The sequence below is a fragment of the Capsicum annuum genome, chromosome 5 (assembly GCF_002878395.1).
Source record: "Capsicum annuum cultivar UCD-10X-F1 chromosome 5, UCD10Xv1.1, whole genome shotgun sequence".
NCBI lineage: Eukaryota > Viridiplantae > Streptophyta > Magnoliopsida > Solanales > Solanaceae > Capsicum > Capsicum annuum.
This window is the reverse complement of record NC_061115.1, coordinates 46,364,713-46,389,148: the sequence shown is the minus strand read 5'-3', so window position 1 is coordinate 46,389,148 and position 24,436 is coordinate 46,364,713. Positions and strand designations below refer to the sequence as shown.

Sequence of the window (24,436 nt, the reverse complement as noted above, 5' to 3'; positions counted from 1 at the left end):
AACCTCTCATAAGGCTTCATGAAGTGTTATGTCATAGGCTCTTCAAGTGCATATTACCTTCTTATTATGATTATTTGCTCCCTATTTTATATAAGTACTATTTCATTTGAAACCGATTAGTCTATCACGCTTCACGCATGCATAGACTTTGTCCTTTAGAGACATAAAATAGGAGCACTTGCAGCTTAAATATGAGATGCGTTCGGCATTTGACTTGAATTATTTTTTGAATGAGGATCTGATGATAATTCCTAATATACTTTATAACTTCTTATAATCTCCCCCTTATGTTAGGAAAGCTAACATACATCCTCCATCTTCTTTGATGGATTCATCTTTGTGCACCATGGTACATTCATTAATCGTATACCGCACATCAAAACTATTAGATGGAATAGTTGATTCATGACCTTGAACCAATTGAGGAGAAGAAATAATCATAATTTATTGGTCTAATGCATACAAGTTTTATTGTATGCAACATATCATATTTCAGATCAACATATGAAGCTTTGTTCTCATTAACAATGGTTTAGATATTTATCGAAGACATTCAATGCTAAACCATCATCATCAAGATGAATTATCTTAATTACACAATCTGAAAATTATGTTCAATTTATATTGAACAAGTAACTTTATGAATGTCAAACGTAGGTTGACATGAATGTACATATGATCATCTTATTGATGCATCTTTTCAACATATCACATGATGGTGAACGAGTCCTTATTCACCTTTTATAATTTTCAAATTTGAAGGGATCCAATCCCAATATTAGTTGGTCCAACCAACTTATCATGAGAACAAACGACATAAGCAATTCTTGAAGAATCTTCTAGTTCTTCAATATATGCACATCTTCGAGATGTCACAATCGTTCATATAAATTTATGAACTTTTATTCTAGTAAACTCCAAGTTTACCATGACATGTACTTTTTCTTTAGTAAATTTCAGATTTACTATTACATGAATAAATTTCAGATTTACTACTTTAGAAGTAGATTTCAAAATTATTCAACCTCTTTCGGAGGTGAGTTGTGATACAATCACAATCAAGTGCACGTTTGCATTAATAAGTTTCTCATTCCCCAGGAATGAAATATAATCGTGCCTTAAGTCTATCAAATTATGATAGCTTATAACCTCTTTCAAGATTTTGCTACTTCAGAAGCAAATCGAGGCATATATATAATGTAGAGAATTTTTCTCTAGCATATCTTATAATCATATAAGCGTGTAAAAATATCATCACTTTTGATAATCATTATGATATAGTCCCTCCACGCATATATTCATGCATTCAATCACTTGTCTTCTTTCAAACATATTATGCACTGCTACCACATACACCTCAAGAATGAAGTAAGTTGTCATATTTCAGACTTATCATATATTGCTACCACATTCACTTCATGGAATGGAGTATATTCAATAGGTCGAATTTCATAACTTTTCATCAAATACCCATTATTTTGCCTTAGCCATCATAATATATCAATATGGTGCATTAAGATTCAAATTCAACGTCTTATCCATATAAAGGCGTCTTAGGCATAAATCGATGGGACTTGAACCCAATATATTATCATTTCTTTTGATAATATTGTTCTTGAGAAATAAATTCAAAATATAAATGGTTCCAAACCAATTATTTTTACTCAAATCCAACAATAATTATATCATTAATAGAAAAATACAAATAACATAAGGAATTACTAACCTTGACCTTTAGATTTATAATCTCACCTTATTTGACAGAGTCTCTTGCGAACAAATCTCAATTGGTAAGAGACTTCGTGCTGATAACGTGTTATAAAATAATAAAGAACAAAGAAGAAGAGTAGAGAGAATAGAGAGAGTGATTCTTATTTCTTCTCTTGAGGCATGCGAGATCATAAGATTGTAAATACAATGAACAAAACCCCTCTATTTATAGGGGAAATTTACTCCTAGTCTGAGTAAAAGACGGATGTTTCAAATCCAAATAGATATCAAAGTAGATCTTGATAGATTACATTTATAACAACCTGAGATTTATTCAAAACAATTAAACACCTACGTAACATTATACTCTAGATAATTAGTTAATGCTAATATGTATTAATATTTTTTTTTATAATTGTGGTGTTTAGGCTAGTTTGCGCACTTGTAATAATTTCACGGGATACCTGCTGCCTCCCACCAGAAACAAGTACTTCATGATGCTCAACCCAACTTCGTTGAACTACTAGGCCATATTTTTGGGTGCACTAATATGTACTGTATTAATATATGAATGACTTCCTTGGCAACAATACGACCTCTTGCTATGTTATCCTGCAATTAGGTTCTATGGTCTCTTCAAATATTTGTGTATAAAATGAGAAAGTAATCTATTTCAATTGACAAATTTTTAAAAAATACAAATAGAGGCGAAGTTAAAATTTAAGGTTCGGGGGTTCTGAATTTTAAGATAAAAAGATTTCAAGCTAATGTATATTAGTTATCAATTTGACGAACACTTATTATAAGCATTATCATTACTTTTGCATGTAATATCTCCTTATTTGTCACGTATATTAGGAGAAAATAATCTAATTGATTTTCTTTAAGTAGGATTGATTGAAATTTGGATTGATTGAAATTCAAATCCAACACTTCGTAATTATTCAACACTTTGAAAAGACTGAAGGGGAGATGCATAACTTGGTAAAGGAGCACTAGAAGCAGAATTTGAAGAACTACGATCTTCAAAAGAGTCTTTAATCATACTGACTCTCATTTCGAAGATCCTAAAAATCATAGACCACAAATTATGTATCTATTTCTCATTGTCAACTATATAAAGATCGCAATTATGAAAAAAGAAAAAAAAATTACACTACAAAAAAAATCACATAAGAAAAAATCCACATACTTGCTGGCTTGTCAAGAGTTCTAGTGTTGAAATTCTACATGAAGTAAAATAAAAAAATTGATAGATAAAATGACAATATAAAACAAACCTAGAATTAAAGATTAAAATAAAATATTGGTTTTACTGTAACACATTATAATAGGCAAACACATTGAAAAAAAGAAAAAGAGAGAGAAATTGGGAGAACACCAATTACTTATATTTCTTTTAAGGAAGAAGGCTTTGACTGTGAAGAAGACCGAATAGATTTTGACGGGGTAACAATTCATTTTTGTTTCTTTTCTAATTCTTAATCTTTATCTTTTTTTTTTCTTCAAAATAAAACTTTTTAGTAAAAACAAACGGGAGTTTCAAAAAACATAATTGAGAAAAGTGAGAAGGCTTTTATAAAGAAAATAAATAAGTTTTTGATTACAAAGAGGTTTGAACCCATATCACAATTGCATTTGAACTTTAATTTCAAACACCTTACCACTGAACTGTCAAACAACTTTGATACTTGGATTTACATCGTTAGTATTTGAATATATGCACTGAATTACTCCCTTCGTCCCATTTTATCCGTCTCAAATTGGCATTTCTCATTTTACTTGTCCCATTTTATTTATTAAGATAAGACAAATTTTTCTTTCCATGTTTTACCCTTTGCATTAATTATATTTTCTTTAAATTAAAATGTAAACATCATTTAATAGGGGTACTTTGATAAACTAGTCATGTTATTTATTATTTTTCTTAATTGTTGTGCTGTCCCAATTTGGGACAAGTAAAATGGGACGCAGAGAGTATTTAATATTCTCTCCATTTCAAATTATCCGTCCCAAATTAAGATGACATATTGATTAAGAAAAATAATTAATAACATAGCTAGTTTATCATAATATCCCTATTAAATGATGTTTACATTTTAATTTGAAGAAAAAATAATTAATGCAAAGTGTAAAACATGCAAAATATCTCTTTTTAGTTAATGAAAAAAAGATAAATAAAATAAAAAATTAAATTAAAAAATTTGAAACGGATAATTTAAAATGGAGGAAGCATACCCAAAAATTAGTGAGTTAAAAGCTAAATTGGCCATCATATACTATAGCTTCGCCTCTGAATACAAACTCGTTAAATAGCAACTACATTACATTACAGAAAAAGAATAAAGCACACTATCATCACAGCCACTAAAAATAATGTGAAGAATGGAGAAAATTAAATCACAAAGAATATCACCAAAACTCCCAACATACAATAAACATAAAGTAAAATAAAAACCACCCAAAAAGATGAAAATGAAAAAAAAAAAAAAAAACTCTCTCTTCTACTTGGAGAACACATCTTGAAAGCACGAGCGGAGCTAGAAAGCGACTTGCAGGTCCGGTAAAATCTAGTAACTTCGACATAAATTTTATATTTATATTAAAAAAATTATTGCGTAACATGTATAAAATATATATCAAGAACTTAATAAATATAAAATTCTAGTTCCGGTTTCTGCTTTGCTGCTTTCATCAATTATCAACCATTGCATTAAACTGCTTCAAAAATGATGCTTGCCTTTGCAATTTAATTTCTTCATAGAATCTCTCAATAAACTTCTCAGATCTTTCATCAACTGAATTATTATCATCCTCATCCTCATTTCCAACATCTAAAAGTTCTCTACCATCTTCCATTGAACCTAATCCCTCCAACTCCAACACTGGGTACCTTCTCCTTTTCTCCCCTCCTTCTCCATTCGCAATTCCCAAACACTTCGAAATTAAGAAAACAGAGGAGCAAAAATCTCGATAGCTCCTCTGTTTTCTTGGTGAATCTTTTCTATTATAAAACTGAAGTAATGGTGTGTTTGAAGGAGAGAATTGGTATTCTTGAATATACCGATAATTATAATGCTTAAGGAGGCTTATTTTCTTCATTTTCATCATTTTCTTTGTTTCTTTGAGAGAAATTAGCCTCGTAATGATGGGCTTTTTCATTTTTGCTAGGAATATTGACATGTTTAATAGATTAGTAGAAACTTTTTGGAAAATAGGGGGATTTTTCTTAGGCATTTTTATACTTTTTCTTTTTGGATGTTTGAAATTGAAAATGTGAGAGACTTGAGAAACTGAGGGCTTAATCAAGTCTTCTCAAGTGACTCACTTTTGGGATTGAAGAATGTTTTCTTGGGTACTGTGTGGACTGGGGCAATTTATTGCTGAAAAAGGAGTTTTATTCAAGGGGAGAGTTATATAAATGGTCCTTTATGTTTGAGGGTGTGTTTAATATAGTCCCTTAAGTATATGCTGAATCAATTTGATCTTTTAAGTTTATCAAAAAGGAAAAGGGTCAAATTTACCCCTCTACTTTAATTTAATAGCTATATCTATCCTCCGTCATACTATCAGACTATATTTATCCCTGTTGTTACTAAACTGTTTATTTCTACCCTTTTAATTAGTGAAAAGTCCCAAATTATAGAAAATTGCCTCTTCTTGAAAATAAAATTCATAAATTCACATGGAGCTTGACATTTATGTTCATGTTTCACTGTTTCACACTAACATCGGCATAATGTCTTCACCAGTTCAGTTTTTTTTTTCATTTATTTATGTTTTGCCTACACGTTTGATCTAAAGCTTCTAATTGCAAATTCCTCTCTGATGGCGGCCATTTCCTCTTCCTTTCTCCATACTATCAGGCTATATTTGCCCCTGTTGTTACTAAACTGTTTATTTCTACCCTTTTAATTAACGAAAAGTCCCAAATTATAGAAAATTGCCTGTTCTTCAAAATAAAACTCATAAATTCACATGGAGCTTGACATTTATGTTCATGTTTCACCGTTTCACACTAACATCGGCATAATATCTTCACCAGTTCAATTTTTTTTCATTTATTTATGTTTTGCCTACACGTTTGATCTAAAGCTTCTAATTGCAGGTTCCGCTATGATGGCGGCCATTTCCTCCTCCTTTCTCCACTACCCACAATGTAATTTGGTTGGTTTGGGTTCTTTCACATATCTGACAAGGGATTACGTGCTTAATTTTTTGGAGAGCGATGGCTTAATTTAATTTTTCGACATGGGGCTTCTTGATTCCCTGGAAAAAGATATCTTGCTTAATTTTTCATCGAGGGGTTGATTGCTTAATTTTTGACAAAGGGCTGCCTATCCGAAAAGGAGTTGCTTGCTTAATTTTCCGACAGGATTGCTTGCTCAATTTTCTTGCAAGAAACTGTTGCTTGCTTAATTTTTCAGCAAGAGGTTGCTTGCTAAATTGTCTGGAAAGAGGCTGCTAAATTACCCAGGGAAGGGGTGCTTGCTTAATTATCGGACAAGGGGCTGCTTAATTATCCGGTAAACGATTGCTTGCTTGCTTGATTTCCCGATGAAAGGCTGCTCGCTTATGTTTCGGCATATGTGGGTCGGGCGGGTTATATTGCGGGTTTATGGGTTTTTGTTTTTTAAAACAACATTTGTTATGATTTGGGGATTTCTGTTAAGTAGAGGGATATAAGTGAATAGTTTAATAACGGAAGGGACAAATATAACCTCATAGTATGACGGAAGATAAATATAGCTATTAAATTAAAGTAGAGGGGCAAATTTGACTCTTTTTCCTTATCAAAAATTAGTGCTTTGAGTTTTAATCTAATATTTATCATTTTTGCCAGTTAAATTTGACAGGAATTAACAAACAAATGGGAAATTAGAGGGGAAAGTCACATTTATCAGTTCATTTTATGAAATTCTTGCTATTTTTGATTTATTTTTGAGGTGTAATTTCTATTAATATATCTTTTTTTTTTAAAAAAATTGAGGTAGGAGAAGGAAAAATGGGGAGAGAATTACGTGTCCCTCGTCAACAAGGTGAAAATTCTGAAACCAACCAACTCGGTTACTAGGATTTCTTTTATTATTATTGTTTTATGTATTAGCTTAGCATCTAGCGTAGTTTTTTATGTTGCATGTTTTGAAATTTGATGACTTTTGTAATGTTTATATTTAACTTCTTTCCCTCCTCCCTAACAAAAATTTAAAGTGCTAATTTTATATAAAATTTAAAGGATCAAAACTGTTTCATGATGGATTATTTTGAATCTCCCTCAAACATAAAGAACTAATTTTGTTGTTTTCTTTTTTGCTTTAAGAACGTGAAATATGGGGAAAGCTAGGTTTGAAAAAGGTTAGTGGTCGGTGTCAATTTGGATTTTATTATAATGAAGTAGCCGTTGAAGAGCGGGTTCTCTTCATTTTCAAATCTGGTGGGGCACACAAAATATAAAATTATGTATACAAAATTAAATGAATTTTGATTCCTTAGTATGCTAAAATTTCAGTTTTCAAATCTGGATGAGATGTGGTGGGAGGAATATAATCACTTTGTTCTTAATCTGAAATTTCGTGTTCAAATATTGGTATGAAAAAAATGTTTGGGAGTACTTTTCCTTTGAATGGACCTTATACGACAAAAAATTTGAATTAACAAGATTTCATATTAAAAAAATTGTTCAGTACACTAAAACTCCCGTTATTCACAGGGGCAGAGAAGGATGGAACCACAATAATATTCTGTACGCAATTTTACCTTTCATTTATACTGAAGGTTGTTTTCATGATTTGAACTTGTGATCTCTTGATCACATGTCAACTAACTTAAAGATTCCCTACTTGTAATCTAGTAAAAAAGCCAAAAATCCAAAAAAATCCAAATTTGGAGCAGAAAAAAAACATAATAAAAAATTAAAAGAAATTTCGTTTCGTCATAGTTTAAAGAAATTTCGATTCTTTAGTCTGCTATTATTAATTAGTCACGTTACATGGAACACAACAGTAAGTACAGGTTGTGTCACCTTCTGATCAAAGTTTTGTATTGCTTCATTTTGCAAGAGATTCATTTCTGATCCAAATGGAATCTCAGTTCATTTCTTCTAAAAGAATTGTTTGATATTCGACCACGACACCCGAAAAACTAATTATTAAGACGAGAGAGTCAGAGGTTATATAAACTTTACATCAGCTTCCTATTTACTTCTTCCGTCCTAAATTATCCGTACCAAATTTTTTAATTTTATTTCTTATTTTACTTGTCTTTTTTCATTAATCAAGAAGACATAATTTTTTTCCATGTTTTACCCTTTGTATTAATTATTTTTTACTTCAAATTAAAATGTAAATATCATTTCATTGGAATACTATGGTAAATTAGTTATGTTATTAATTATTTTTTTTAATCAATTTACCATCTCAATTTGAAACGGAGGGAGTAATTAATATGAAATTCAATCTTATTACTTGCAATAATATCACATAATATATGGTGTGTTCAGTATAGAGGAAAATGATTTTCATGAAAAAAGGAGTGACGTATTTTTTTAAAGTCATGTGACACTTTAAAATTTAAAATATCAATTTTAGATTATTTTTTTTAAGATTCAATTAATATAACATTATTAACAAAAAAATATAAAGTTAAATTTATCTTCACTTTGGATCCACGTTCAATTCAACACAATAACTTTCAATTCTCACTTTAATAATCATTTTCAAACACATGAACCTAAATTAGAACAAAGAGAATAATATTCATATAAATTTCTATTGAAACTAGCTATGATTAGACTTAATTAACGACTTCAAATTAAATTCCAATTGATTTTGCTTTCCGATCTTCTGGAGAGGTCAATCATCATAAGTAGGGCGTAGAAAATTAGTCCTTAAAATGAAATTCATTTAATCTATTGAAGTTTGGACGAATCAATGACTCTTCATTTATTGAGTCTGCATATTTTGATTCGTCAGTTTAACCATTTAAAAGTTGTGTTGATATGAAATTCAAAATGACCGGTGAGATCTCTTATTGAAATAGTTTAACAATTGACTTTTTTTGGTTTATGCCATAATGTTGTAATAAATATTTGTTTTTAGGTGCTTAAACAAACTATAAAACAATGATAAAACTCAATACGAATTGGATAATGTTGATTATGGTTTATTCATAATCAATCTATTTCAATTCAAGCAATCTCAGTTTGAGTTAAGGGTGTCAAATGGGCCGGTTTTAACTGGCCCGAACCAACCCACTAAAGAAAACCGAACCAGTTTGACCTTGCCCGGTAAGCCCAAGGGCTTTAAGGACCTGGGTCCCGGTTCAGTTGGGTTTTGATTTGGGCCTAATTAACTCGGACCGGACTCAACCCTGTTAGGGCCCGCCGGTTAACCGGTTCGGTCTGTCCCGGATAAGCCCATTTAAATTTTTTTTCTTTTTTTAAGATTTTGTATAATTGGGCAAAACTAGCCGTTGGCCCAACGGCTATAATGGCTAGTTTGGGCCCAAATATAAAAAAAAAAGTTTTTTTTATTTAAAATTATTTTTTAATCCCCCAAAAAATTTCTATAAATACCCTATACTTTCAAATCATTTTTCACACAATTTTTCATCCTCTCAAGTCTCATATCTCAAATCTCATTCTCTCTCAAATCTCATTTCTCAATTCTCAAATATTCTATATATTTAATTTCTAAAGTGCTCACTTTAATTTTTTTAATTTTGCGATTACTAAGTACGAGTGAAAGTTTCTAAAGTCGCAACCTTCGGATATTTTCAAAATTTGGTATTGTCGTTCCATCTCTTACTTTTAATTTATAATTAGTGTATTAATTGTTGAATATTTATTTTTATTACTTTTTGTGTGTTTGAATATTTTTTAGTTTGATTTATACTATGGATAAATTAAGAAACCTCGATAAAAGTGTCAAAAATTTTTATCCCGGAAGTGGTAGTGGTAGCAAAAAGCGAATTACTAGCGGTAGAGGTACTTCAAGTACTAGATATACCCGTGTGCCTTCGGCTCCGGTACCACTTAGTCAACCTTTTGAGGAAGAAATAGATGTAGGTGCTCACGATATGGATTATTTAAAAGTTCAGGAAAATTACGGTATAGAAGAAGAAAATGAAGTAGATGCGGTTGATTTAGACGAAGATGATGAAAATATTGGTGAGACACCCGAAGTAGAAAATGCTAACGTTAGATCCGAATCAGTTAATCTCCCTCCCCGTTCTCCCTATGCCCCAAGAGCTCGTAAACAAACTAGTGTTACATGGAAATTTTTTGAACGTATATCAGATACTAAGGTGCAATGCAATATTTGTTAAAAAATATATAAGCATAAAAGAGGAGGCAAGCAAGGGGGTACGTGTACGTTAATGAGACATTTAGCTGAAGACCACGAAAGAGAGTTAAAAATTGCACAAGGTGGTGAGGCTGTTGATGGGCCCACACAAACTAGAATGGACCCAAAAACTGGTCATGTAACGAAGAAGTATAATAAATTGAGGGACCGAAAAGAAATAGCAAAAATTGTAGCTGTAGGTTGTTTGCCTTTTAGTTTTCCTTTTTCTGATGCTTTTATTCATTATATTCAAACAATTTATAATCCTATGTTTAATGGTATTCCTAGAAGTACTTATCAGTCTGATATTTTTAGACTTCATTCACAATATTATTTTTATTTATCTACATTATTAAAAAATATTCAATGTAGAATATCCCTAACTTCTGATCTTGGTGGTGTGTAAATAAAAATGATTATTTAACCGTTACTTGTCACTGGATGGATAGTAATTTTATGATGCAAAAACGTATTCTTGCTTTTTTATATGATGAAGATTGTAAACATACTGGACAATTTATTGCTGACTCGATACATAAAGTTGCAGCATTTTATGGTATCGAAAATAAAATCTTATGCATCATTTTTGATAACGTTTCTAACAACAAGACTGCTATAACAAAGTTGAAATCTAAGCTATCACCGCCGTTACCTGAAATTTTTCATATTAAGTGTGCATGTCATATATATAATTTAATTGTAAAAGATGGTTTTGAGTTTTTGAGATTATATTGAAAAAATCCGTCTTGCTATTGGTTTTATACAAGGAAATAATCGTAGACCGAGAATTAAAGAATTTAAAGTTAAATGTCAAGAAAATGGACTTGCACCGATATTGATGCCTGAGAAAATTGATATTAGATGGAATTATACGTATGATTTTTTAAAAACTTGTTATAAATATAGAGTTCCTATTACATTAGCTTTTAACCAACATTGTGGTTCATTTGCTGATTCTGCCGATTGCATGCTACTTGATTCTGATTGGGTTGTAATTAATGATCTTGTTAAGTTTTTGAAAATTTTTTATGTAGCTACGATTGAATTTTTCAGTGCTTATTATCCTACTGTTTGTAATATTTTGGGATATATAACCGATATTTCTGGTTTGCTCAAAGAATATAAAAATAAAAAAGGTTATGAAAATGCTATTGGTGCCATGTTTACTAAATTTAAAAAATATTTTTTCCCGATTTTCTTTATTTTCTTGGTTGGTGCTATACTAAGTCCGTGCATTAAATACCATACTATGTGCCACTTTAGTACTCTTATTTATCGTAACTTAGAAATAAATACTAACAATGATTCTAAACAAGTACAACCTGATTTGTGGACGGTTACGTCTGATGCAAATGCTTACATAGATAAATTATATAACCATTATGCTGATTTAGTTGATTTAGCGGTACCGACACATATCAGTCCAACTGTCGCTCCTCATCCTCCTGAGGTGCCATTATTTTCTAAAAGACTGGCACATTGTGGTTTTTCTGATTCCTTTTATGATTTACCCTGTTGGAACAGTGTTGATGAGGGAGCTTACACATCAACTTATCGGGAAGAGCTTAAGTATTATCTTCGGTCGCCGCCAGAGGATCGCAGACGATGGATCAATACATTGGATTGGTGAAGGAATAATGAATCACAATATCCTGTGCTTTCAAGATTAACTAGAGATATCTTGAACGTTCCAATGTCAACCGTTGCATCAGAGAGTGCCTTTTTTAGTCAGGGACGACATCAACTTGGAGACAATCGATACTCATTGGGAAGCAATGCAATGAATGTTCTAGTTTACCTCAGAGATTGGATTAGAGCAGAAAGAAGAAATTAAGGAATGGAACTGGAGCCGAATGACGAGCAGAAACTTAAAGAAATTATGACTTCGCGGGAGAATTCAGCAGAATCAAGTCCAATGCATGGGTTTGTGTAATACCCCAAACAATCCAAACCAATATTAGAGCCATGTACCAAGCTCATGCATAGTACATCATGGTTCTTTTATAGTTTTATGAGTAGGTTAGATGTATATTAAGGCTTCAAATAACTTCTAGCTATCAGACGAATCAAAACATTCCTCACCGATTGAATTCTTGAGAAAGATATTACCATAGTCAGATTCAAACGATCATATCTCTCATTATACTAGGAATTTTTGAGCTCATGACCTATCAACAGATAAATAATTGAATTAGCTTTCCAACGATACAAATTTTGCCTAAATATGATATCTGATCAAAGAGTTATTCCTATTTTACTCCAACATGTTAGGCTGGAAACAGTGTGACAACATTCGTGGTAGCTTACCACATTTGTGACGCCCTACCATGAAGGTTGTCATCCAGGCAGAATCCAGATCCTGTGTGACGACATTCGTGGTAGCTTACCATATTTGTGATGCCCTACCACAAAGGTAGTCAACCTTAGGCAGAATCCAGCTCCTGTGTGACGACATTCGTGGTAGCTTACCACATTTGTGACGCCCTACCACGAAGGTCATCAGCCTTAGGCAGAATCTAGCTCCTGTGTGATGACATTCGTTGTAGCTTACCACAGTTGTGATGACCTACCACGAAGGTCGTCAGCCTTAGTCAGAAACCAACTCCTAAGTGACGACATTCGTGGTAGCTTACCACATTTGTGAGGCCCTGCCACGAAGGTCATCAGAATTAGGCAGAAACCATCAATTTCAGCTCCTGTGTGACAACATTTTTGATGGCTTACCATATTTTTGACGCCTTGTCACAAATGTCGTCAGCTATTATTTTCAGCAACTGACAATTTATTTTATAAGGGTATTTTGGTCTTTTCCCTTTACTTCCCACGACTTATAACCCTAAAGAGGCGTAATTTTTCCCATTTTTTCTTCAGTTAAGCATCTCAAAAATCCTATCTTACGCTCTCAACCACAAAATTAAGGTTTCCATCAAACTCATCTCTCAAAAGCAAGATTCAAGCTTTTTTCCAAGATAATCAAGAATTAAGTTTCCCAATCCAAGAACTCTCCAGCAAATCATCAAGGCTTCCTTTCTAAGGTATGCGTAGTGTTCATCTATGGATCCAGTCCGTTCATAGAGCTCAAGAACCATGTTTTAAATATTATTTTGTAAACTTTTTATGGTGATATGAGTATGTACATGTTGACGATTGTTGTTTAAGTTTCAATGTGATGTCTAAAGGTGTTTTCATGGAATATATATGTTTGTTAATTGAAAACCATGAACTTTAGGTGGTTTAATATGGTGCAAGTATGAAACCCACCTATGCCTTAAAGAATGCATGCAAGGTGTTTTATAAAATGCTTAGGATGCTAGAAATTCATGTTTGTATGGTTCTATGATGTCTAAATGACAAGTCCACGTTAGCTATATACTTCAATATGAATCCCATGCTTTTCATGTGTTGCCATTGTGGTGGTATGGAGCATGTAAGATAATAGAGATATACAATATGTACACGAAATATATCCATGCATTTCCTACAATGTTTAAGATGTTGAATAACTATATGAAATATGTACCCCCCTTATTTATGATATTATGAATGGTGGACTCAAATCTTGTGATCAAGTTATGTCATGTGTGTCAGTTTTCTTCTATCGAGTCCTGGGGGTATTCGTACCCAAAAAACATAGCTGTGTTCCTAGAGCCATGTCATGTTGTCACGATACTCTCAGTCAAGCTATAATCTATAGAACTCAGTCAGTCATGTGACTTAGGAAACGTCAGAAATTTTATGATCTCAGTTAACTCTCAAATAATAGTACTACTCTGTCAGTCAATGAAAGTCAGTTAATCTATTCATGTACAGTCAGTTGAATCATGTTTAGTATCTTCAGATGAGAGTAGAAGTTAGCATCGAGTGAACCCAAGGATGGGGACTTACCTACCAATTTAGGGTGTGTTTCTTAGCAATCATCCTTGTGTTCCAGAACTACGTAGCCAGCGTAGGTTGAGACATCTTAGCCTGTCAGATTAGGGTTGATGAGGTGGCTTAACCTGTCAGTTTAGGGTCCCACCGTTCTCACCTTGAGTACTTGCCAGATAAAGGTCACTCACAACTATCCTTACTAGTGGTGCAGTATTGACACCCCTCCAGTCGGGGCAGAGATTGGACCTCAGCTTAGCCATAATGGCATACATGGGGCATGTCGGTTAAACAACTACCTCCCACAGTTTCAGTATCAGTCTCAGTAAAAGAACTCAGACAGTTCTTCAGATATCAGTATACCAGGACTGTTAGATACGGTCAAATTCAGTTATAGCACAGAACTCAGAGAGTTTAACCAGATTCAGGGCTGTCAGATATAGTCATCCATGTTATCAGAACTACGGTTCTAGCCATATATTAGCGTACAAATTTAGCCATTACATACTCACGATCTTAGTTACTATGTATGTATGTTTACGCCCTCACATTCATATCAGTCAGTTAGTTAGCATTGTTCATACATGTAAACCCTTTTGCATTAGCCTGCCTCACTCGTATACTCAGTACTCTAGTTGTACTGACGTATTTGAGCTATGATGCTTTCTTTCATGTTACACCATAGGTTCAGAGACACGAGCTACAGATCAGCAGTAACATCCAACCGCAGAGTTGCAGTGAGTCCTCATCCATTCAAGGGCGATATTATTTTATTTCATTTATTATTTCAGCTCAATTTTGCTAGACGGAGTTAGTTGGAGACATGTTCCTTCAACTCCTTATTCAGACAGTACTTAGAGGCTTTCAGATTCAGTATTCAGACTTATGTTCAGATTTGATTCAGTTTTCAGCTGTTTTGGGTATCTTCCACCCATATGGATATTATGTTTTGATAGATTCTTTATTCAGTTGAACCTTATGGCCTACATGTTTATATTTTCTGCATTATTACGTTATATATGCAGTGAACAGGTACAGATATCAATCATGGGTTAGCTTGTGGTCCCTCGGGGTCATGAGCACCGTGCAGCATTCTGATTCAGAAAAATCAGGGTGTTACAGTTTGCCCCCATTGACTTTGATTATTCTATGCAAGTTCCCGTTAATATTAACATGGATGAGTTGGAAAAAATGATACATCGTTTGTAGATTTTTTATTCATGTAAATTATAAATTTTGGATCATTTTGCAATCAATAAAATTCAACATTCATTAATTAACTATCAAGTATTATTAATTTATTATATTAAGTAGTATATGTTTTGTATATTATTGTATATATCTTCTATACACATGTATATTTAACGTATATATTTAATGTATCCAAGTGTATATGTTTTACAAATTAGTATATAACTATGTATATATACATCTTGTAGTATATATAAATATATATTGTAGAATAGTATATATTTTATTTAAATTAGTACATATATATTGAATGGTGTGTTTATATCTTGTATAGACGTATATATTTAACGTATACATGTGTATATGTTTTATAAATTAGTATAATATAACTATCTATATAGTGTAATGCATATATATTGTAGTATATAGTTTATTTACTTTTAAAGTAGTACATATATATTGAATGGTGTGTATATATCTTCTATCGACGTGTATATTTAACGTATACATGTGTATATGTTTTATAAATTAGTATGTAAGTGTATATATATATATATATATATATATATATATATATATATATATATTGTAGTATATACTTTATTTAAAGTAGTACATATATATTGAATGGTGCGTATACATGTGTATATATTATATCTTCTATAGACTTATATCTTTAACGTATACAAGTGTATGCATTTTATAAATTAGTATATAAGTATATATATATATATATATTGTAGTATATACTTTATTTAAAGTAGTACATATATGTTGAATGGTGCGTATATATGTGTATATATCTTCTATAGACGTATATCTTTAACGTATACAAGTGTATATGTTCTATAAGTTAGTATGTAATTATATATATATATACATATTGTTGTATATATATATGTATATTGTAGTATATATTTTATTTAAAGAAGTACATATATATTGAATTGTGTGTATATATGTGTATATATCTTCTATAAGCATATATATTTAACGTATAAATGTGTATATGTTTTATAAATTAGTATATAATTATATATATATATATATATTGTAGTATATATATAAATATTGCACTATTGTAGATTTGCAGTATATGTTTTATTTAAAGTAGTACGTATAGTCATACATAATTATATATTGAATGATACGTATATTTGTGTAACTGTTTATATATATTTTAAAAAATATATAGTGTATATTGAAGTGTATATAGTGTATATAATTGTAGTGTATGTAGTGTATATTGGATTTTTCATTTTTTTTTAAAATGGGTTTGACCAGTTTTTAATCGAGTTTGACTGGGTTTAACCGGGTTGGGTTAAGTGGGCTGGTTCAGAGTTGTTTTTAACATTTTTACTGTTAAACCTGGACCAAAATCGGAACCGGCCCATAACCTGGTTAAACTAGACGGGCCGGTTTCAGTTTGGCCTGGCCAGGCCTACTTGACACCTTTAGCTTGAGTAATATATTCTTGTATTGACCTATGAATAGGGTATGATAGAAAACAAGAGAATAGTGTAAGATTGAGTATGGATCCATACAAAATTCTAAGTTAAAAAACAGAAAAAAATAAGTAAGCAAAAGGTGGATATCCAATTAAAGTATATGAGATTAATATATATTTATTTTGTAGAGAAGGTTACCACCAAAAGATGTGGTACAGTGAATGGGGTTGCTCTTCCCTTAACCAGAAGTCTCGAGTTTGAGCCCTGAGTATGAAAAAATCCTTGGTAGGGAGCGCTACCTCCGAATGGGGCGCTACCCGACACTAATTCGAGTTAGTCAGGCTCTAATGCAGATACCGAACACCAGATGAGAAATTCAAAAAACAAACAGAAGGCTGGAAATATATTAGATTTACTATAACTTTCTTATTATCCAAACATTTTAAACTTTAGAAGTCGTTTTCATTTGGGTCATGAGGTGTATGGGAGGATTCTTAAGCTGTATGCGAAGGAATTTATGTTTAAAGATGGTTAGAATTGACTTATTTTAAGTACTTTTAAGTTAAATAATTTTTAAGTATTTTTATGGTGTTTGAATAAAATTTAAAAATATTTGTAAACACTTGATTTTAAGTAAAAATAAAAAAAATCATAAATTTAAAATACTAACTTATGCATCAAAAGTCAATCCAAACAGGTTCTTAATACAAATATAATTTACCTTTTGAACTTGTAGTCAAATTTATTTTACATACCTCTCCTTCACCAAATATCTTTTTACATATAAAATGTTTCAACAAGTATCTATAATATAAATTATTTTTGTGTATTAATGATTGATAAAGGAATCAAACGATTTTGATCTTTGATATTAATTACACGTAGAAAGAAATTCCTTTCGACTAATTTAATGATCTTAGAGATAATTAACGCATTAAGTTTGAAAGCACGAAATTCAGTTGCTAGTTAGACTGACCCATTTTCTTAAATTATGTGTATCTCATTACTGATAACACATATTGTTAATTTTAAAGAAATGTTTTAAATTACAATTTTACTCCTGACATCCAAAAACATTAATTTCTTCATCTTCTTCATAGATCATTCCAGGCCACCATCCACACCGTGACTGTAATCACCATCATCACTAAAACCTTTAATTATCATCTTTGTTTGACTGCAAATTAACTTTTTAAGAATAAAATATTTTTACTAAGGAATTATAACATTTTTTTTTGTAAATAAGTTAAAAATGAAAATACGTAAAATAAATTGAGACGTAGAGAAGAATATTTTTTAAATGATCTGCGTCATTCATTTATTAGGCGATAGAGATGTACTTATTACGATCCAACTATTCGGATCATGCGGGAACCTACTCTAACTCGCCTAGATAGGAGAACCTTACCACCCATTCAAAATATATGCAGAAGTCGATAAGAAACAACAAAGTACTTTATTTATTACGTCTGGTTTATTAAATTTTAAACACAACTAAATTCCCGCCCCCCCCTCCCCCGCAAGTAACTAGTCTAAACAGGTACAAAAGCTTCTAATAAGAAAATGATAATACAAAGAACACAACTCCCACCATAGGAATGAGAAGTGTAAAATTTGTTTGATATCACTATCCACATCACCTAAGAAACATCAACTAACCCTACAATCAGACTATACCCCAAAAAGGATCTACCAAGTGTAGAATCAATATGTACAAATTGAGATTATCGACCAATCAAGATTAAAACACATAAACGTATAATATAGAGATTCAACATAAATCATGTACATATAACGTGAATGTACATATAACGTGACAGTTTAACTCCCCTCAATTTATAGTTCATGTGATCACTTAATGTAAGTAACTTCCGCTTTTCATTCAAATACACCAGCCTTTAGATCTCCAGCCGAGCTAGAACATCACAGTCGAGCTAAAACTACAAGGATCAACCTCCCAATATTTCTTAACTTTGTTATGATATTTTGGTTACGCATTAGCACCCTAGAATTTTAGGGATTCATTTAAGGTCATGGGAAATTAAGTAGCGAAACAACACCCACCTACCCAATCTCAATAATATCAACCGATAGATCAAAATGACCACAATACCTTTCAAGTAACTTATACCCACCAAGAGCACTTAGTCTTTTCAGCAACCACAAAGTTTAATCAAAACAATTCAATTAGGCAACAACTCAAGTCAAGAATCTTACTACCAGTATCAACCAAGTCAACAAACCATGATTCCACAATAATAAACTGACCATGTCTCAAATACGTAAATAGATAGAAAATTAAGAAGTATATCATTCATTTGCAGTTTAATTCAGACCAAGCAATGATCCAATTAAATCATCAAGTCAATAATCATAAACGCGATTGACTCAGGAAATCCATATATATAGGAAGTAATCAAATAAATTCAGTCCACTCAAGGAACTAACATATTCAACAAGTAAGAAGATAAATCCAGTTCACTCAAGGAACCAATATATATAACCCATAAACAGATAAGTTTGATTCACTCAAGAAACCAACATATGTAACAAGTAAATAAACTCAACATATATATATATATATATATGTATATATATATGTAACAAGTAAATAAATAAACTCAGTCCACTAAAGAATTCATTCCAACAACAACCATGTTAATAATCACAATTCACGATTTACTCAAAAAACCAAATATAGAAAGTAATACATAAGTCTGGTTTACTCAAGGAACAAATATAACAAGTAAACATATACGCTCGATTCACTGAAGAAATAAATATACAAGTTAAACATGAAATTCCAATTCAGTCAAGAAAACAATATAACAATTAACACATAACCTCAGTTTTCTCAAGGAATTGACACACACCTATACCTTGAACATATTTCTAAGGGTCTTATGGTCGCCCACTAGCCATGACCTGCAAGAGACGAGCTTTTTTTCATGTCTCAAATCTCAGACATCAAGTGTCTCCCAACCTTATATCAATCAATTTTGTAAAAAAATATCCAAATATCGATACATTCCATAATAATGAATATAAATTCCATGAAGATGTCCAAATACTATACAACTCTTATTAATGAATATAAATTCAGTGAAGATGTCCATATACTGGTACATCCCACAATAATTAATACAAATTCATTGAAGATATCCAAATATACATCCCATAATAATAATAGATATCACAATAGTCACAACACAATGATAACATGAATAATACTTATGAAACCAACAAGCTTCATATAATTTCATTGTATGCAATAAGTAGGATATCAAATAGTCATTCATTTTCCTTGAACATGTATTATAACAAGCAATACGTAGGAACAGTTATCATACACACATAAAATAAGCTGGGTTTCAACTGCCTTTAACCATCACCTGCTGGTTCAAGTGCAATCATCAAGTAAGTTTATAAATATATTCACTTTTACCACAACACAATCTTTATCTCAAAATTCAATGATTTCATTTACAATAATATTTAAGATGAATCATTTAGCATGTTCATTAGCTTTCTAAGAAAAGTCAATTACTCATATTTGCTAGCATGCCATAGAACATCTGACCAAACATTTAGTTAAATATGGTTATTTATAACCAATTAGCCTTAATTAAATATTTAATAATAATACTGAAAATACTTTAGCTTAGACTTATTCATCACCCAATGTATCAACTGGGATTATCATCCACCAATTCAATCGAACTTTTTTAACCTATTCACTATCATTGTCACAACTCAAATTCTCAAGTCATGAGGACACCTACTTTAACCATCAGTAGGTAAGCCAAACCTTAGTTCGGAGTAACAAGTAATGGGCTAGTTGATGGAAGGTATAATGTATATCAAAATTAAGCATATAAATACAACAACAACAATAACAGCAATAACATACCCAGTGTATTCCCATATAGTGGGGTCTGAGGAGGGTAGAGTGTACGCAGACCATACCACTACCTCAGGTGAAGTAGAGAGACTATTTTTGATAGACCCCCGGATTAGAACCGATAACAGTATAACAAACACAAAAGATAAGTACAAAATAAACTAACACTGCTAACAACAAAATAATACTACAACCACAAGATAATAATAAGAACTATCTAACAGAAATCATAGACATCACACAACATCACGAATAAGAAACTACAGACACAAAAAAATGCTCCCTTATTGTTACCGATGCACTCCCACCCCTAACCCTCTACCCTAATCTGCGTCCTACACATCTTCTTATTAAGGGTCATGTCCTCCATAAGTTGTAACTGCTCCATGTCATGCCTAATCACCTCCCTCCAATATTTGTTTGGTCTAAGTCTACTCCGTCTAAAACCATCCATAGCTAGTGTCTCACACCTCTGCACTGGAGCATCCGAGCCACTTCTTATGACGTACTCGAAACAATAACCTCACTTCTCGCATCTTATCCTTCACCGAAGTAACTCTCACCTTCTCTCGAATAATCTTATTCCTCACCCTATATTTCCTGGTATGTCCATACATCTAGCGCAATATTCGCATCTCTGCCACCTTCAACTTTTGGATATGGGAGTTCTTAACTAGCCAATATTCTGCTCCATACAACATAGTCGATCGGACTGCCACTCTGCAGAACTTACCTTTAAGCTCCGAGGGCACCTTCTTATTATGTAAGACTTCCAAAGCGATCCTCTATTTCAACCACCTTGCCCCAATACGATACATGACATCCTCATCAATCTCTCCATTGCCCTGAATCATAAACCCCAAATACTTAAAACTCTCTCTCTTTGGAATGACCTGAGATTTCAGATTCACCACCACTCCATCCTCCTACAACACCTTATTAAACTTAAACTCTAAGTACTCCACCTTGTTTCTACTCAACCAAAATCCTTTAGACTCAAGTGTCTGTCTCCAAATCTCCAACCTATTATTGACTCCTTCCCGAGTTCTGTCAATCAGTATAACATTATCCGTAAATAAGATGCAACAAGGCACCTGCCCTTAAATATGCCGCATCAAAACATCCATCACCAAGGCAAATAAAAATGGGCTAAGAGTTGATCCCTAGTGCAACCCTATCAGAATTGGAAAGTGCTTCGAATCTCCACCTACCACCCTCATATAAGTCTTTGCCCCATCATACATGTCCTGGATCGACCTAGTGTACGCTATGGGTACCCCTCTAGCCTCCAAGAATATCTGTAAAACCTCCTTCAGAACTCTATCATATACCTTCTCTAGATTAATAAACAAAAGTAATAGAAAATAGATTGTAGAAATGTAAGTACAATGACATACATATAAATAAGAGAGAGAAAATAGCAAAAGAGTATCCCATGACCTAGTAAGATCGATATAGGAGCTACTAATCAAAAGAATAAAATTACTAATAGTTTAATATACAAATAGTATCGAAAGGAAAGATTGTCCAAAAGTAACAGAAGGAGAGAGAATCCACTCTGTCTTCATAAACCTACCTTTTCTCTAAATACTAGAATGCGCTATACAAAACGTCAACTACAATAAATAGTACTCAAATATGCATCAGAAAAGGTATAAACGTGTAATGTAAGTACTAAATCAACGGTAATCAGTAGATATCTTCGGTCGAATGAGCTAAATCAAAATAAAAGCATAATAAGATGTAAGAATGTAAACTAAAGTTAGGAATAAAAGGACAATCTTGAAATAATGCTCTGGCTGACAGATAATAAATAAGAAGATAGAAAATATAAAAAATAACAAGGTAACTACAAACTAACTGGGCACTAATAAGTCCAGAAGGTACAAACAAAAAGGAAATAACCTAAATGAACCCTCATAATCTTAATAGAGGTAATCAAGAGAGAAATACTAACAATAATAACTATAAATTTACCGACCATTGAGCCCATGTGAATTCTCACATGCCATAAATATAGAACTCAAATATCCATTTATCGATCATCTCACTCTCTTAGCTCTTTAGGGAATTTAATGAAACTTGGGACTTGTAAAATAAAAGAAAAGTTGGATTGTTAGTTATATATACTCCCAAGGGTCTCTTCATGGTGATTGCGGGGACCTCGTCGCGAATGTAAGGATCGACCCATATTACTCTTCACAAATTAATTAGTCCACCATGACCGTAAATAAGAAATTTTGGTCCAATCAGGTAAAAGACTCTTCGCTAATACAATGATAGACTCGCAAACATGATGAGTAATAAATATAGCCTTCGTGAACATGGCCAATGTCATAGCAATTATGATGGCCAATAGGCTTGGCCTTAGCAGACGTAACCAAGGCCATCGTGATTTCAAAGGCCATTTTTGTCCTGCACCAGCTGAACTTAGCCTTTACCAAGTTTTCGATTGGACCATCAGGATTCGTTTGGAATCTCGTGAATGCAAGCAAACTATGCTACCCTACCAAATTTGACATTCCAAACTCAATGGTGCAATTAAAACTTTTATCCAGGATTATTTTGATAAAATATAGGTCCCACACTCAATCTCAATTTTAACAAAAATTCACCTAATGGCTCAAACGAGTCTGAAAGCCTTGTGACTCAAATCAAAGGTCCCCCAAGCCTGAAATCAACATTTTGAATCTAACAGAACTGCCAAAATTGACATACAAGACTGTTAATCCAAAGTTTAAGATCGATACCTAATTCTCAATAGCAAAAACTTCAAAATAAGGAACTGGCTCTAAAAAGAAAATAAATTGCCTAGTAATCGAACTGTCAGCTGCACAAGTCATAAATGATTTGGAAAAGCTCTAAATTGTGAAATAGTATGGAAATGCAGAAAATGACCTAAAGGTTCATTACAATTCCTGCTTTATTATAATTAATTTACATCAACATCTTCTAATTCGAAAAAACACCATAATTACTTGTTACTAGTCTTCACAATCCATAGTCCCATAATCGGACACCAACATACATATATTTTCATGAAATTAGTAAAATTTACACATAATCTGCAAATCATCAAGATTTGCCCAAAAATATAATTAAATCAATTTAGATTTTATTCCTATCCATATTTTGATTAGTACCAACCATTCTCTATATTTACAGGCGTAAGCATGAACCCTCTCATCAAACTACATTATAATGATGCAATTTAACTAAGATCTTTCAAACATTAAATCTAACCTATTTAGGTGCCAAGATGCTGCAACATATAAGCTATACCATGGATGTTTTTCCTCTTATTCACATTTCTGAAGGTTAAATCATCTAATAAACAACAAGTATAAGAGTAATTGATCAATTACTCTTTAAATAAATACTTTAGGAATTCAAACCCACTAATTTTACACTCATTTATGGTGTATAACAATACCCAAGGGCCAATTAACCACTAGCTAGATCTATCATACTCCACCCACCTCCTTAATGGTGTTTTAAAGCTAAAGGTCCCATATTTATAGAATTTAAGGTCCCCAACTATTAAAGTTCATGTTTTCAACCACAATTTCATGCTAGAAAGTGTTAATTTACAAGCTAAAATTAATTCTAGGTGAAAAATATATAATCATAGTTTTTTCGTATGATTTCATGAACACAGGATTCTAAACCACAAGAATTTCACCATAACTCCCCATTCTAATAATTTTCGAAGGTGAATAGATACCGAGTAAAAATCTTACCCCAACAAAGGATTTCTACCCCAACCATGAGAAAATGCCTCTTTAGGGCTTAAGAATGGAAATTTGGAGTTTATAGGATAAACACCATCAAATAAGATTATAAACTGCTATTGTCCTGCTATAGCGACTTGAACCTGCTGCAGTGGCCTCATCTTTTCAACACAGACAACCTTTTGTAAAATGGTCATAACTTTTTACTCCGACACATTATTAATGAACAGTCAATGGTGTTGAAAA

General features: G+C 32.2%; 1 protein-coding gene and 1 long non-coding RNA gene across 2 annotated transcripts; one reads left to right on the top strand and one right to left on the bottom strand.

Moving 5' to 3' along the window:
* Positions 1-3,947: 3,947 nt before the first annotated feature.
* Positions 3,948-5,114, bottom strand: LOC107872491. Its single transcript, XM_016719168.2, has one exon. It carries the CDS (start codon positions 4,945-4,947, stop codon positions 4,405-4,407), a length of 543 nt encoding a protein of 180 aa, XP_016574654.1. The 5' UTR covers positions 4,948-5,114; the 3' UTR covers positions 3,948-4,404.
* LOC107872492 lies at positions 4,091-6,888 on the top strand. Its single transcript, XR_001674882.2, has 3 exons — positions 4,091-4,268; positions 5,819-6,236; positions 6,701-6,888. It is a non-coding gene; the product is annotated as an uncharacterized LOC107872492 (long non-coding RNA).
* Positions 6,889-24,436: the final 17,548 nt, after the last annotated feature.